The sequence below is a fragment of the Panthera pardus genome, unplaced genomic scaffold (genome assembly GCF_024362965.1).
Source record: "Panthera pardus isolate Hobbes unplaced genomic scaffold, ASM2436296v1 HiC_scaffold_6, whole genome shotgun sequence".
NCBI classification, from domain to species: domain Eukaryota; kingdom Metazoa; phylum Chordata; class Mammalia; order Carnivora; family Felidae; genus Panthera; species Panthera pardus.
In genome coordinates, this window is record NW_026526991.1 from 134,625,625 (window position 1) to 134,641,390 (window position 15,766).

General features: G+C 46.7%; 1 protein-coding gene across 9 annotated transcripts in view; it reads left to right on the forward strand.

Moving 5' to 3' along the window:
• The window catches only part of SFMBT2 (Scm like with four mbt domains 2), a 228,122-nt gene that overhangs the window by 147,734 nt on the left and 64,622 nt on the right, over positions 1–15,766 (forward strand). For all 9 annotated transcript variants that reach the window (XM_053895623.1, XM_053895624.1, XM_053895625.1 and 6 more), the window contains one exon: positions 13,386–13,468. In XM_053895623.1, coding sequence (XP_053751598.1) covers positions 13,386–13,468 — 83 coding nt within the window. The remainder of the gene's footprint in view (positions 1–13,385; positions 13,469–15,766) is intronic.

Here is a 15,766-nt window from a genome sequence, read left to right on the forward strand (position 1 = left end):
GTTCTGTGCTGCCCTTTCCAGGTCCCCAGGGCCTGGATTCTTTCTAGCGTTCCTCACGCTGGGAGGTTAATGAATACCCACAGGTTAAGTTCCAGATGCCTGGGGGTCGTCGTGCCCCAGAGGCAGCCTTTGCCCCTGCTGCACCTGCCTGGCCCGTCTGTGCCGTGCTCCGCTGGCCGCTCACCGCCCCCCCCCCCCATGCTCCCCGTGCTCATCCCCACCGGGCGAAGGTACCCCCACGTCAGCTGCCGGTTCTTCTCCTTAAAGCCGCGCAGCAGCGGAATGTGGTCTCCTTAGAGCACGGTAGGCTGGTGCAGACCACTCCCCGAACCGTTCCGAGTGCCTGGGTCAACGGCGTCCTCGAAATGAGCCTTGCCCTGGCACGAGGCGGAGTCACAGAGCCCGTGTGACCCGTCCGAGGCCACGCGGGTGGTGACCAACGGGGAGAGGCGCCCTCCCCGATTCTGTGCTCCGCGGCGGAGAGGACGCCAGTTCCCGAGGGTCCTCGCGGGGGACCCTGGCCAGATCGTGACTGTCAATCAGATGGGACGCCTGCCGGATTCCACGGGCGCTCTGCCGCGTCAAACCAGTGACACAAGGCTGGATATCTTTGTAATCCTCTAGCATGATAGGTTTCTTATCACGAACGATCGAGCGGTAGCAGATCAGAGAAAGGTCGCCGTCCTTTCCTGCGTGACATTTAGCAACAGGTCACTTGTTGAATCTCACAGTCAGTCCCACACACGATCTCTACTCCTTCCTGACTTCTGTGATCTGAGCATTTGTGCGGATGGGTCCAGGTCGTCGAAGAAAGACTTCCTCCTGGATATCTAAAATGCTGCCTGGTTGGAAATTATAAAATTCCTAGGTAGTAATAAGATCTGTTGAAGAATTTAAAGAAACAAAATTACTCGGGTATGTCCTCACATGGTGAAAAAAGGGAAAATATCTGGGTATGCATTTTGGCTGCTGGATTATTCCATTAAGCAGGGTTTTCATGTTTAACACTATCTCTAGATTTGTTAAAATATATTTCTTATGAACTGATTACACTGTTAGAAATGCATTTTAGAAAAGAGACTGTTGGCATAATTTGGGTATTTATTTGGAAAGTAGGTGTGCCTCTTTGGAGAATTGCATTTCATGATGTTTGGAGAAATACAGTTGGAGAATTAGAATTCTAGGGAATAATTGTCCCGGGGCCTGTGATTATAACAAAGTCTTGGCTAATTTATCTGCTGAGCTCTCACCATTTGGGGAGAATATGTTGAGTATATGTTACGCACATAGTAAAACCTATTTTTGTAATTAAAGTGCATTAAAATTGAGAGGGTGATGGTAGGGTTTTTGGTAGACGTGATTTTATGGTTTGCTTGTGAGCTAATTTGTTACGGGTCTTAAATGTCAACAGCGAGGCCGGGGATCATGCCGTAGAATTTTTTCAAACACCGCTCTTTATTAACCTACGAACGTATGTGCTCTTCTTATAAAAGTTGCTTTTAACTCAAGTTCTGAACTTTGTACGTACAGTACGTCGGATTTATTACTCACGTTGGGAAGTGACTTTAGATGGTTTCTTGTATATATGCTTTCACGAATGTGTTACGTCGTTTAGATTTCCGTTAGAACGGTAAACACCACTTAAAATTACATGCTGCCCGATCCCTAAACAAAAGATATTATCCCCACTCATTCCCCAGTGGGAAGGAGCTGATGAAACAAAAGATATCTGATGGTATGGGAGATCTGCAGAGAACAGAGACCCATACTTACATTGTTTTGAATCTGTTTCTTAAGTTAAAAAAAAATTTGTCTCCATGGGGCGCCTGGGTGGCTCATTCGATTGAGGATCCAACTTCGGCTCAGGTCATGGTCTCGTATTCATGGGTTCGAGCCCCACATCGGACTCTGTGCTGACAGCTGAGAGCCTGGAGCCTGCTTCGAATTCTGTGTCTCCCTCTCTCTCCGCCCCTCCCCTGTTTGTGCTCTGTCCCTCTCTGTCTCAAAAAATAAAATAAAACGTTAAAGAATTCAGAAAAAAAAATCTGTCTCCAGACTTTAGAGACAAGTAGTGTGTAAGCTAGAATGGGTAGGAAGGTTTCAGGATGTCTGGGAGAGAAAGTGCTTTCCTGGTAAGCAAAGGACAGATCCTTGGAAGTTTTGTTCCATTAGTTTAAAACTAGCAAACAGCCATTCACAATTATAGACGCTATAAAAAGTGATGAAACAAGTAAATAAACCTGTGAAGCAAAAGCAAATATAGGTTATCAACCATGACTTGCGATTTTTAGACTATTTCATTAACCTCCTTGGCGTGTAACATCAAGGATTAGTCGTAGAAAAAGAGGAGTGAACATCCTACCCGGGGGGGATCTTAGTAGAAAATATTAAGCTTTTGCATTTATTGTGAATCGGTTGTAAAATGGGTGTGCAGAGGCTAAAAGTGAATCACTTCCTTTAGCTCTCTGTCCCCGCTGTTTGGCCATCTTAATAGTAGGCACGTGAACCGTTAAGACGATTTAAGAAGTGAAGGTGTGGTTTTATTATTATCAAGACTCAGAGTAGTGAACCCTAACTGGTGTCCTCTTTTCCTGAAGACAAACCTCAGACACTGACCGATGAACGTACCCCATTCGGTAATCTGTTGTTTCGGACGTACCACAGGGTACAGAAAAGAATAAATGCACATAATCTCCTGGACCCCCTGCCTTGAGGGAACAGATGCTGGCATTTGGCCACATTGGAGTCAGATTTTTAAAAAATGAAATAAAGCATCATAGAATATAATAGAAGACCGAGTCACCGCTGACCGTGTGTTTCTCACCTAATTACTGCATCGGTGAATCCCGTCAGTGTTTTCAGGATCTGACCATGTGTCATCACGACCACCCTGGTCCAGGCCACCGTCAGACGTCTCCTGGGTTACTGCAGTGGCCTCCGGCATTGCACGTGTTCTTCAATGAGATGCTCAGGCTGGTTGTGCTAAGGTGGAAATCGCACACGTCCCTCCTCTGTTCAGACTGTCCGAGGCCTTGATAACTCAAGTATCAGGTCAGTGGAGATTCCAGGTCATGGTCCCAGCCTACAGCGCCCACTAGTTCCCTGTCTGGCCTCATCTCCTAAGATGCCCCCCACTCCAGTCTGTCCAGTCCCGCCTTCCTCCTTGCCATTCCCGAGACCTGGCCCTCCTCCACCCCCGCTTAGGTTGTCTGTCCTTCTTCCATCTGACTGAGGTGCCGCCTGGCTGGGGCGGTCTTTCTTCTCTGTCCTGTTTAGTGTCAATTACAAATCTCTACCCTCAACGTTTTTATCTCCTTCCCTGCATGGCTTTGCTGCACAGAATTTATTATCATGGGAGATACAATTGCTGTATATTTTCCTTCTTTGCCCTGGTTTTTATGTGTCTCTCCAGCGAAGTGAAAGTTCACCGACAGCAGGGATTTTTGTCTCGTTCTCTGCTTATCCTCAGTGGCTAAAGCAGTGCGGCTCTCGGTCCGTATTTGTTAAGCGTTGAATGTTGCAGTTCTGCCTGTATTCCTCCCCTTCCCTCCCCTGCCTCTCTGCCGGGTCTCCAACCGCCCCACCCGTCTCCCCCCACCCCCCCCATAACCACCTTCCTCATCCAAAGCACACTTCAGGCTCTGAGCACAGAGCCAGACGCGGGGCTCGAACCTAGGAACCGTGAGGTCATGCCCTGAGCGGAAGTTGGACGCTCAACCGCCTGAGCCCCCTCAGGCGCCCCCGCAGCAGATCTTTTTGATAGGCATGTAAAGAGTATCCCGCTATGCCCACCCTTATGTAACTTTCCTCCTGTAACATTTTGCAGATTTTCCTCCGTGTTGATGCGTATAGATTCCTTACTCATTTTGCTGTTTTATGAATATACGTTAATTCTTGAAATCCATTTCCCGTTTAAAGACATTTGAGGCATTAACTCTTTTCTGCGTTGGGAATGGTACTCAGAGCATCTTTGTACCTGTGCCCAAAGTGAGAGATCTCTCCGGGGATATACCCAGAGAGTGGAGTTGCTGGAGATCCTACTTGGCGTCTTCCTCACCATTCTGTGGTAGGCTGGGGCGTGCACAAGTGCCATCCTGACGCCTGGGAAATGGGTCTCCGGTTTCATTTTGGTGTCCCTAATCTGCTAGTGCCGTGGAGCAGTTCATCATACGCTTGTTCACAATTTGTGTTGCCTTTGCTTTGCTTATTATAGTGCTCTCCTTTTTCTTTGGATCGTAGAAGTATTTATATGTTTGAGGATGAATTTCTTCTCTCGCCATGCGCGTCACAATATGTAATAGTCTAGCCTGTGGCTCGTTGCTTCACTTTCTAATGGTATTTTATGTTATATTGGAATACGAAACGATAATGTGGTCAAACCAGCCTTTTCCATTATGATTTGTCTATGGCTTTAGATAAACTTTGTTTTATTGATGTTCTATGTTTCCTTTGACAATCCTGCGGTTTCATTTTCTGTAGTTAGCTTTTTAGTGTACTCTCGGAGTTAAGTTTTGCACGGCACGAGGGATGAAAAGAGGTTGCTTTTATTTTCTCACTTAGGTTGAATTGGAGTTTCAGATTCAGCCATTGCCTCAGCATCATTCATTGAATAGTGTGCAGTTTCCTCGCTGATGGGTGATGCCCCCACTAACACGCATCCGGTCCCTTCGAGGGCTGAGAACCTTATCCGTTCTTAGTTCTTCTGCTTCATTGCTGTTTGTCCGTCTCTGCATAAATACCTCACTTTTAAAAACCAATTTTACTTTATGTCTCGATATCCATCCAGTGACTCCCTCGACCTTTTCTTCCTTTTCAAAACTGTCTTAGTTGTTTTTTGCAGGTTATCATATGTGAATTTTAGAACCAGTTTGTAAGACACTGTGAAAAAAACCCATTGGATTTTGACTGACAGTGCATTGGACTTAATTAATTAATTTAGAAAAATGGACGTTTTATTGTGTTACCTTTTTTACAATTTTTTTTTGCTAGTAATTTTCCTAGATACTTCCTGTTCGCTTGCTGTTGTGAATGGGTGGGTTTTTTTTTTTATTCTTTTGATTTTTTTTATCGGCTGTGGCCAGTCTAATGGAATATACCCCTGGTTTTTGTTTGTTTCTTTTCCAGCCGCTCTCCTAGGCAGTGTGGCTCCAGAACAGTTAGTGTAAGTAAGGTAACGGGTAAGCCGATTGTTGAAGGTTTGGTAACACTACCTTGTAAAACCATCTGGAGCCGGTGCTGTTTAGGTTTGTGTTGTGTTGTGTATGAATTTATTTCCGTGAAAGGTTGTGAAGTTTAGCCATGGTTACCACTTCTGTTGGAGACAGTTTTGGTAATGTCTGTATATTTGCGGACGAATATTATATGTTCATATAATACATATTTAGATATTCGTATGATTATATAGTATCTGTTTTAGCCGTGCTTTCCCATTTACCGTCAGAGTGTTCCGTTTGGCCAACCTTATTAATTGAACTGTTCAACCGTTACATATTCTCTATTTTTGTTTGTTCTATGATTTTCTAGAAAGTGCATCAAAATATCGTGAGACTGAAGATCTGTCCGCGTGTGTGTGTGTGTGTGTGTGTGTGTGTGAAGCATTCAGGTTCAGGACCACTAGAGCTTGCTTGTGTTGGTTCTCTGTATCCCTAGTCATTCATTTTGTTTTACAGCCTCTTCTGTTTCTTTCTGTGGGTTGTGATTTCTCGTGGTGAACTGAGTTTCAGTGGTGCTTGTTATTTCTGTACGAGTTCCCTCATCCTTAGAGTGAAGTAATTCCTTCCATCTGGTTTTGCATTAGAGTCTGCCCAGTGTTCTAAGAATTTTGCAAGTCCTAGAGTATTTATTTATTACCGTCTTTATCTCCTCCGATTTTTTTTTAAATTTTTTTATTTATTTTTGGGACAGAGAGAGAGAGACAGAGCATGAACGGGGGAGGGGCAGAGAGAGAGGGAGACACAGAATCGGAAACAGGCTCCAGGCTCCGAGCCATCAGCCCAGAGCCCGACGCGGGGCTCGAACTCACGGACCGCGAGATCGTGACCTGGCTGAAGTCGGATGCTCAACCGACTGCGCCACCCAGGCGCCCCTCCTCCGATTTTTAAAATCGGTGTTACTCACTTACGCATCCCCGGCACCTGAAACAGTGCCTGGCACGTGCCCGTGTCCCTGGTTATTGGAGGGAGGAACGAATGGACGAATGTCACGTGCATTTGTCATCCTGTACGATACAGATTGCAAATTTGCCCAGCCTCCCCACGGATGCCCCTGGCTTGGAGGAGCTCGGGACTCCTCTCTCTCCCCCCTTAAGCGGAGCCCTGGGCAGGGAGCGGCCGTGTCTGCTCCTTGTCCCTTTCGGTGAGCTGACGTTGTCTGGTCCCGTTTTCGCAGACTGGGCAGCTGACCGGGGCCGGGCGTTTTATGATGGTCTCTGCTCCTGCTGCTCTCCTCTCTCAAGCCCGTGGTCATCTTTTGCCCCGTGTGAGCTCCAGACGTTCCCGGGCTGGTCGGCTCTGCCTTTGTGGGCCTCTTGGTGTTTTGGCATCTGGAGATTCTCTTCTCTTTCGGGTTTGGCTGTGTCATTCTTTTTATTACTACCGTAGTTCATCTGGCACCTGAGAGGGTCCCTCTTGTTACTGGATTTGGAGGTTTATTCTCGTTTCTAGCTTTCTGATTGATTCTTGAGCAAAAACCTGCTTTTGATTGAAAAGAACTGGGGGAGTAAAACCCTTTGGGTGATTTTTTATATCTGAAAATATTTCCGATTGTTGGGAACTTACATCTCTCTGGCTTACTTACTCCTCAGTTTACTCTGTGGTTGAGGATTCTTACCATGGCTTTGCCATTGACAGCCGATATTTATGTGACGTTGGACTCTCTCCCGGGGACACGTCCACATCTCCTAACATGGCAGGCTTCGAGGGAGGGCACGTGCCCTTTAGCGAACAGCACAGGGGAAAAGAAGTACTTGCATAGTTACTGGTGTGCCAGAAGTCAGCCTTCTTGCCTGGGAGCCTGTACGAAGACTCCTCCAGGAACCGAGTGGAGAGACTATTGAGAAATCTTGCCCAGGAAGAGACGGACTGGTTCCGGGGGCTGCGTGTGCCCCCTGAGGAGTGTGGCCTTGCTTCCTCACCCGTTCATCCTGCTTCCCCGACAAGGTGGCGGCGAGGGTCACCTGAGGGGAGGCCATCACGCGCTTAGCCTTAGCGAGTCCCAGGAACTCAGTGGAAGCCTGGAGGGAGACCACCTTTCAGGAAGACCGGTGCCGTGAGCGAGAGTCCAGTAAAGCTGTCCCAACAGTCCATGAGATTTTCTGAGGAAGGATGAGGAACCCGTTCTTACAACGTGGCTTCTTTTGTGTCCTCTTGCGTTCTCATATCTCAGGTCTGGTACGTGCCGATCTTTGGCGATGATCACGTCGTTTTCCCTTTCAAAGAGACGTTGAACTGAAAGCTAAATGAGTCGTCTGTTCACACCAGATGTCGAGCACCTCAGTGCTGTAAAGGTGCTCCGGGGTGGAGATGTCCTTATGGGGCTGTGTGTTCTTCAGTCATTGGTGGGGGGGGGGGCATGTCCAGAACTTTCTTTCCTGCTTCTCCATGTCAGCCTCCATCCTGCAGTCACAGTTCCCGCACGGTGTGTGTGTCCCTCAGGACCTGCTGGAGCAGGTGACACGGAACCGGTCCCTGTCCCATTCACATCTTAACAGCGGCGAACCTGAGTCCAGCAACCTGGAGACTGAGGGAAAAATCATTGAGTGAAATGCATTTCCCTGTTGGGGAAAGTGTTACTAACTTATTAGAACTTCAATTTATTGGGTTAAAGACTATGTTTTAATTATAGTTTTACTACGTACCCATTCTTTAAAATTTTGAAAACAAAAGGAGAGAAGTTTCCTATCCTGAAGAAACAACGTTTGGTATATATTCTCTCAGATTTCTGTTTCCTAGAATATGTAACTTTGTATATCGGTTTAATTATTTTACACACACGAATTTGCCACCTACATGCCAAAATGTCTTCTACTTTAAATGACTGGAAAGTTCCATGATTGGCAGGTAAATAATAGACTTAGGGACACCTGGGTGGCTCAGTTGGTTAAGCATCTGATTCTGATTTCAGTTGGGTTATGATTTTGGGACCCCGCATCAATCCGTGCTCGGGATTCTCTCTCTCCCTCTCTGTTTGTCCTTCCCCGCCCACCCTCAAAATAAATAGATAAACTTGAAAAAATTGATTGAAACACGCCCCTGTTGTTTGTCTGTATTGTTCTCGTCTGCTTTTATGCATAAAATGTTTGCACGGCATCCTGTTATTTCTGTAGGATACTTCATAATGGAGTTCCTGCTCTGTTCACACCCCAGCTCACTCTGTCCACCCCACAATCCCCCTTGTTCTTTCTAGAACATTCTGGACCTGCTTCTGGCCTTTTGCAGTTGTTGGCCCCTCCCACTGGCACCCCCTTCCCCTAGGTGGCCGCAGGACTTGCTTCCTCAGTTCCTAGGTTTTTCAGCGTTTTGTCAAGACTTCAGCCCTCCCTTTGCCTATAGCACTGATTGTCTGATTTTTTTCTATTTGTGTATTATGTGTCTCCTCCCACTGCAGCGTAAGCTTGCCCGCGTAAAGGTTTTTGTCTTTGGTCCTTTCTGTATGCTTAGAACTAGAACCATGCCCGGCATGTAGCATGCACCTAATAAATGCTTTCAATGATATCATATGTGAATGAACAAATGGGTAGAGTGGAGAGGAGACCCCTTCTTAAAGACTTTGACACATTGCCAAATTGGCATCTGTGGTGGATTTTTGAGATTATATGCCAACCAGAAATGCATAAAAGCACCTGTTTCCCAACAGTCTTTGCAGTGGTGGATTTTTATTCTTGTTTTTCATTTTGACAGTCAGGTAGACGGCAGAGGTGAAACTCTTTTGCTGACATTTTGTACAAGTTTGCTTGTTTGTATGTTTTCCATATTCACCCAGCGTAGAAGGGCAGCTCTTACTCTGTGTCTATTTTATTCCAGAAGTGTGTCTTTTTTTACATCCTTCCCTTCCCTCCATCCTCCCATGATGGTCTCTGGGATGTCGTGGTTCGCTTCCTGGTGCAAAAGGCATGAGAACCCCGTGGTGATCGGGGTGGGAGGGTGTCACGATTCACTTCCTGCTGCAGAGGCAAATAGACCACCATGATTTTCTGAGGTTGTCCTGATTCACTTCCTGGTGCTGAGGAGAGTCCCAACTTCTCCAGTTCCAACAGGAACTGGCTAAAATCAGGATTCTGTTAGCAGATGAAAAGCTGGACGTTGGCTCTTGGGAGGCAGTCATGGCGTATTCCACATGCTGAATTAGCTCTTGATTGATTGACTAGTGCCTTGACTGACTATCCTTTAAAATAGGGCAAAGGTCTGCACTTTCAAATAATTTTTTTTAATGTTTTTTTATTTTTGACAGAGAGAGAGATAGAGCATGAGTGGGGGAGGGGCAGAGAGAGAGACACACACACAGAATCCAAAGCAGGCTCCGGGCTCTGAGCTGTCAGCACAGAGCCCGACGCGGGGCTCCAACTCACGGACCGCGAGATCATGACCTGAGCCGAAGTCGGACGCCCAACCGACTGAGCCCCCAAGAGCCCCTCAAGTAATTTTTATTAAAATAATATATGATCATTATTGAAAACTTGGAAAATACAAAGAGATAGAAGAAAAACACATCCACGAGTCCCACCATCCAGATAACTATGTGGATAGGTACCACTACGACATTTTCCTTGCATTTCCTCTGGTCTTTTTCTTTGCATACTTTCATAAAAATCTGTTACTTCTGTATATGCTTGTGCCAGGAAGTCTTTCCATCTAGACCTGTAGCAATAATGTTCTCATAATTGTTTTTTCACAAACTATGCAGTTTTGTGCCTGTGTGATTTTCCGTGGACCTTAGATAAGTCATATATCATTTCCTATTTTGGGATGTAAGGTTGTCCCACCGATAATAATGCCATTGTACCTTAATGCGTAACACTTTTTCAGCTTTTAGGACCGTTGTGAAATCGTTGTGTCAAAGTTCATGAACATTTTACTGCCAAATTGTTTTCCCAAAGAATTACCCACTTGCAGTCCCAATAGTAATGTTTGCAAGTGGGGCTGTTTTGTGCCAATTAATTTGTATCATAAGGAAATGGGTCATCGACCTGTTCTCTTTTGGACCTGTAGCAGTTGGAACTTCGTTCAGAATAAACACTAATAAAAGCTTAAATAACTCCAGTGGCCATGGTTCAACAGTCCCCTGTGGCAGCTTGTTGAGGATTTTAACAGCCCAAGGGGTTTTGATTTCCTTTTATTTTCTTTTCCCCTCTGCTATTTTCCTCCCTCCTGGGTTTAAAACATGTTTTCGTAGCTACAGTTAAGCCTTAGTACTTCTTGTTCTGTCTTTGTTGATTAATGAGTATAATTGACCCCTGTTGTCTCTATTATACAAGCCACAGCAATTTGTTTTTATGTAGCAGATATTTTCTGAGCTGTCACAAAACTGCCTTACAAAGAGAGAGCTCATTATCTGCCTGAAGGAAAGGAATTTTAAGTGATGAAGTGAATAAAGGTCCCTATGAGAAGGAGGAGGAGAAGTCTAGGCTATTCGGATGTTGAAGGAACAGTGGGGGCAAAATAATCCATTGTTGCTTAGGTACCGGGCCAGACTTGGTTAGATCTTGAAATTGTTAGATTAAAAATGGCTCCCCGTAGAGACAGTCTTGAAGACTGATACAGAAGCATGGAATGTAGGTCTGAGAAACCATAGAGCATGACATTGGATGGAGTGGGTTGCAGCCTATGGGAAGTTCACGGTTACGGACACGATTATAGAAATCCCAGCTAAATGCCTCTGGAGGGGGAGTAGAGGTGGCTTGTAAGTTGGAAGGTTTTATCTGAACAGATATTGACCTTAAAGAATATCCAGATTTCCATGTTCTATCAGAAGATGGCTTGTTTTTCATTTATGTAGTTCCCCCCTGCCCCACCATTTCTTCTTTGCCCCCGTGATCTTGATGAGATTTTCCTCAGCTCACCAAATGAACTAAGGAATCAGCAGAGGTCGAGGGGAAGAGACATTGCGACCCAGTGCGATCTTGGCTTTAGCGAAGTCGGTCTGCCACAACCCTGAGAAATGGGGTCCTTGTGCCTCGGGAACCATCTTGTCTTCAGCTAGTCTATGGCGAGCTCCTCTGGGGAGCGTCCTGTCACATAACCTCTCTTCATCAACCCTGCCACACTTTTCTCGGAGGAGAAGAGGAAGGAATTAACCACACACAAGGACGGGCACAATTCCTAAGCAGCAGCAGTTACTTAATCCCTAACGATGGCTCTGAATTATGGAACGCGACAGCTGGAGGGGCCTTGAAGGTCACCTCTTTATTTTGTGAATAAGGAAAGTCAGACACGGAAGATTTTTTGCTTCTTCCTGGTTTCATCCAGTTCCTAGTAGAGCCGGCTCTAAAAACCCAAATGCTCTCCTTTCATACGGTCGGGTAGCTTCTCGGCAGTTTGAGTTGTCTTTTGGCAAACTCTTCTGTTCTTACACGTTTAAGGCGAGGATTTGATCCAGAATAGCTCCAGACGAACTATTCTCAAAGTGCAAGGTTCTGTTCATTGTAAAGAAACTTGCAGTACCTTATTTAAAGCATATTTTGTTTTATTCTGTTTTGTGGGTAAGCGTTGAGAAAAAAAAAAGTTGGTTTGGTTCCTTCCAGAAACTTCTGATGCAAGAGCCGTCTGGCTCTGGAGAGAGGTGTTGGGGACAAGGGCAGGTAGGAAAACTTTCAGAATCTCTTTGAAACTAACTACCGGGAGTAACAGCATCTCAGAGCTGTAAGACGTTTTGCCCCCTTGTTGGTAAGAAATGAGGCCTTGTCAGCCTTTGTAGAATGACAGGGAGGTCATAGGAAGAAAAGGGGTGCTTCGGCCATGGATGGTCAGCAGGGTAGGGGGGTTCAAGGATCAGCCCCTGGGCCAGAGGAGTACCAGTCCTTCTTTGCTCACCCCATCCCGTCTTCTAATGAAAACTGTGTAAATTGAGCTTCCTCAATGAAAAGAATACTATCTTGTACTCGGAGGTACAGACGGAGGTAGGAGGCAACAGTCCCTTGACTTTCTTTCTTCAATGAGGATCTTCTGTACTCTCCTTGTAGCCGTGGGGTTTAGTAACTACAGGTCCCCATGTGATGTGAATTCGCAGGTGTGGAATTTACGATGATACGGGGAAGAGAAAATGAGGACTTGGCAGGACTTGGCAGGTCTTGGCTCGAAAACATAGTTAAGAAATCCCTCGTGGGTTTATTTTCCATGCACTTCAAACCCATCAAGGGAGAACGCCCAGGTGAGGGTTAGGGCGACGTTGTCCGCCGTTCTGACGAATCCTGATTGGTAGAACGCTGTTCGTCCTCATCGCCGTCCTTGGTTCACAAGAAGCACAAATCACACCCGTATGAAGAGCCGTCCCCCTATCTGGGTTAGAGCGCACACCCAATGCTGTGCTTATGTTCTGATTTAGAACTGTTTCCTCTTCCCACGACCTTCCCAAGACCTTCTCCCATGGCTTGTCATGGTGGGCATGATGGATGTACTTGAATTGCGTCCCCTCCTGCCAAATGAAACGAAGAAAGAGAAGAACCCACTTTGGCAACATCGCTATTCCATTACGCTTATTAGCACGAGTGAAGAGCTGTTTCTCCAAACAACCCCCGCCCCCACCGTGTCTCAGAGGTGCCCCCCCCAGCGGGGCCCCCAGAGGGGGCCACCTTTCCCGATGCTCACTTCCTTCCTCTCCCTGGATGCTGTCCGAGGACGGGCTGCCCGCCCGCACCCCCCGGCCTCTGGAGGCTCTCTTTCTCACGAACACCTCAACTCCTTGTTTGCTGTTTGTTTTACTGTCTGTTACTCTTTAAAAACCCTCCCCCGAGGTAGTGTTTTCCAATAAAGTCTCACGGTTTTCCACGAAGATATCGAGAAGTTCACAGGAACTCTCAGGCTTGACGTGGAGGGAGGCATCACTGTGTTTTTCCGCAAAACGCACTGTGCGAATGGGTTGTGTATAACATCCTGTCTCGATGCTGCTGCCCCAGAGCACGTCCGTCCACCGGCGGGTGCCAATGTGGGTCAGCGCCACCCTTCACGCGGTTTCAGACCCCACATCGCGGTCACGATGGAACACCCGCCCTGTATTTCGTACTTTGTGTTTTTCCACGCGTTCCCCGTGAAGTCTGACGTGCCGTCAGGCACGAGAAGGGACTTCACCCTCTGGGGTCCTGTATTTTCACCGCTTACTGATTTAACTAGTGACACCCTCTGAAGCTATTTATTTGGTTAACGCTGTCCTGTCTGTGTTTTCGCCCCGTGCAGGTTACTCTGGCCAGGACTTCGACTGGGCAGATTATCACAAGCAGCATGGGACCGAGGAAGCGCCTCCCTTCGGCTTCAGGAATGTAAGGAGCTTGGTGCTTGCTACTGCTTTGTTCCTAGATGTTGTTCACCGTGAACTTTGTAAGTTGCTTCCCGTTCGTGAGCAAGACGAGTGTGCTGCCGTGGACCACAGGATCCTTACTAAGCTTTCGTAGTTTTTGCAAAGGCCTCCTTCAGGTTGTGTGTTAGGGTGACTCTGGGGTGTTGGAGCACAGCCGCTGCTACGTGTATGGTGGCTCGGTATAAGTTCATGTCTCACTTATGGAAGGGTCCGGTGTGTTCTAGATTAACACAGGCTTCTTACTACGGTGAGCCTGGGCCTCAGGAGAGCCTCTGGCTTCATCCCCTGAGTCTAGTGAGCAGATCAAATAGCAGTGTGTGTGTGTGTGTGTGTGTGTGTGTGTGTGTGTTCACACGGGTATACTTGTTATAGGAGTTGGTTGTATCAGGTGGCTTATCAAGTATTCATTTAGACTGGATCAACCCTGGGAACTATGAAAAGGCACATGGATTATTACGTCTGTATTCAGAATGAGGCACCGATGTATACAGCCTAGTGTGTTGAACATGCATTTAGTTATGAAAGTTAATTCTTTATACTAAAGAAAAAGACTCAGTCCTCCAGTTGGGGACGGCAGGCATCACAGTGCAGAGTGCTTCCAAATCAGAGACCTCTTCTGGACGCGTCCTCCTCCAGCCGCTGATTCCTTGCTACCCCACCGATAACTTGTACTACGGGGATCACGGCACATGACAGCTGAGAGGCGGAAGGGGCTGGCTCAATCGAGAAGCTCACTACCGAGCTTAAGTCCAAGGTGGATTTTGAAGAATTAAGTAGGTCGGTCACTGGGTCAGCTTGACCCCATAAATGCAGAAACACATCCATGGCAGAGTCGGAAATCGGGGCTCCTGAAACCAACAAAGGGACTTTCTGCCGGCTGATGCTGCTTTTGCACAAAGCTGGTTCTTCTGCGGTGCACGGAAAGATCTGCGTGGTGAGGTGCGGTGGTATGTGCGGTGGGGACCCTCCCCCATACGTGTAGGCATTCGGAGGTGCCACCGAGAGGGTAGCCGCTGGTTAGCTCCCGGGGCTTATCAAGTCCAGTGCGGTCTTACTAGCCCTTTTACAGTGATAGTGCTTGTCGCAGAGCCCTGGCCTCGTTGCCTTGCAGTTAGGATCCTGGAGACACTTAGCACGTCCCCAGACCCCTTCGAAGTTGTGCTTTCTACCCGACCAAAGACATATTCGTTCCCTACCTCTTCACCCTTGGGAGGAAGATCCTGACGTGTCCCCTAGTTTCGTGCGTAAGGAGGCGTTTCTTCTGCGACAATACGGCTCCACTGTCCTCTGCTCCCGTTCAGCCAGCAGCTGGCCAAATGGGATTTAATAGAGGAAGTAGCCACATCCCCAGGTGGCCTCTGAGCTCCCAGGCTTTAGCTACCAGGACGAAATCTGTTTTAATGACTGTGCTGGCGTATTCATTAGGGATGCACTTGTTACAAATATGCCCGCTTTGTTCCCGGCTCCGCGTTTATGTAATCGACAGGATTGTCATCTGCCTGTTGGCATAGGTGTTGCATTCCTGGTGCTCTGCTGAATTTTGTTAGCTTGTCTCGAGTGCTCTTTAAGGGGATGCTTATCATGAATTCATTTTTTAATCACGCATCTTGTGTGCACTAGAGGAGAGGGGGTGTGGAAGTGGCTGCATGGGAGACATTTCCCCGGGGATGTTTAACAATCAGAGACGGTTCTGAGATGGATTGACACAGCGAAATGCTTAGTAAAATAAACTCACGGGTAACAGGTTTGCCATTGATCTTTATAAATTACCCTCAAGCAGCGAGTTGAAACGAAAATAGGTTATGCGGTTGTAGCTTTCCCTTATTAAGGAGGATCAAATGCATTTTAACTTAGTTAGAGGCTTTTCAGGCAGCCTATCGAGTCATATTATCAAAAAGCTCAATACATAATATGCACGGATAGGCAGGATGACTTGTAGGAAAACAGCCTGCCTAGAATTTTCCTTGGTTCCTATTTCCAAAGAGACATAAAGGAGAAGAACAAATCGCTTTCTTATCGCATATGCTGGGTCATTTTGTTCTGGTTACATAAAGATATAATTGACCTGCAACTTAACGTATATAAATAGATACGTGAATGCAAATTAGCTTGGCCTCCTCCCACGGGTCAAGTAAGGATGTAATCTCTTGGTACTTACAGGAGCCCGTTTACTTCAGTTTATGCATTTCAAAATAGATAACATGCAGTATTGTAATATCTGATTAAAATTTATAGCAGCAGATGCTTTGGGAAAATCTTA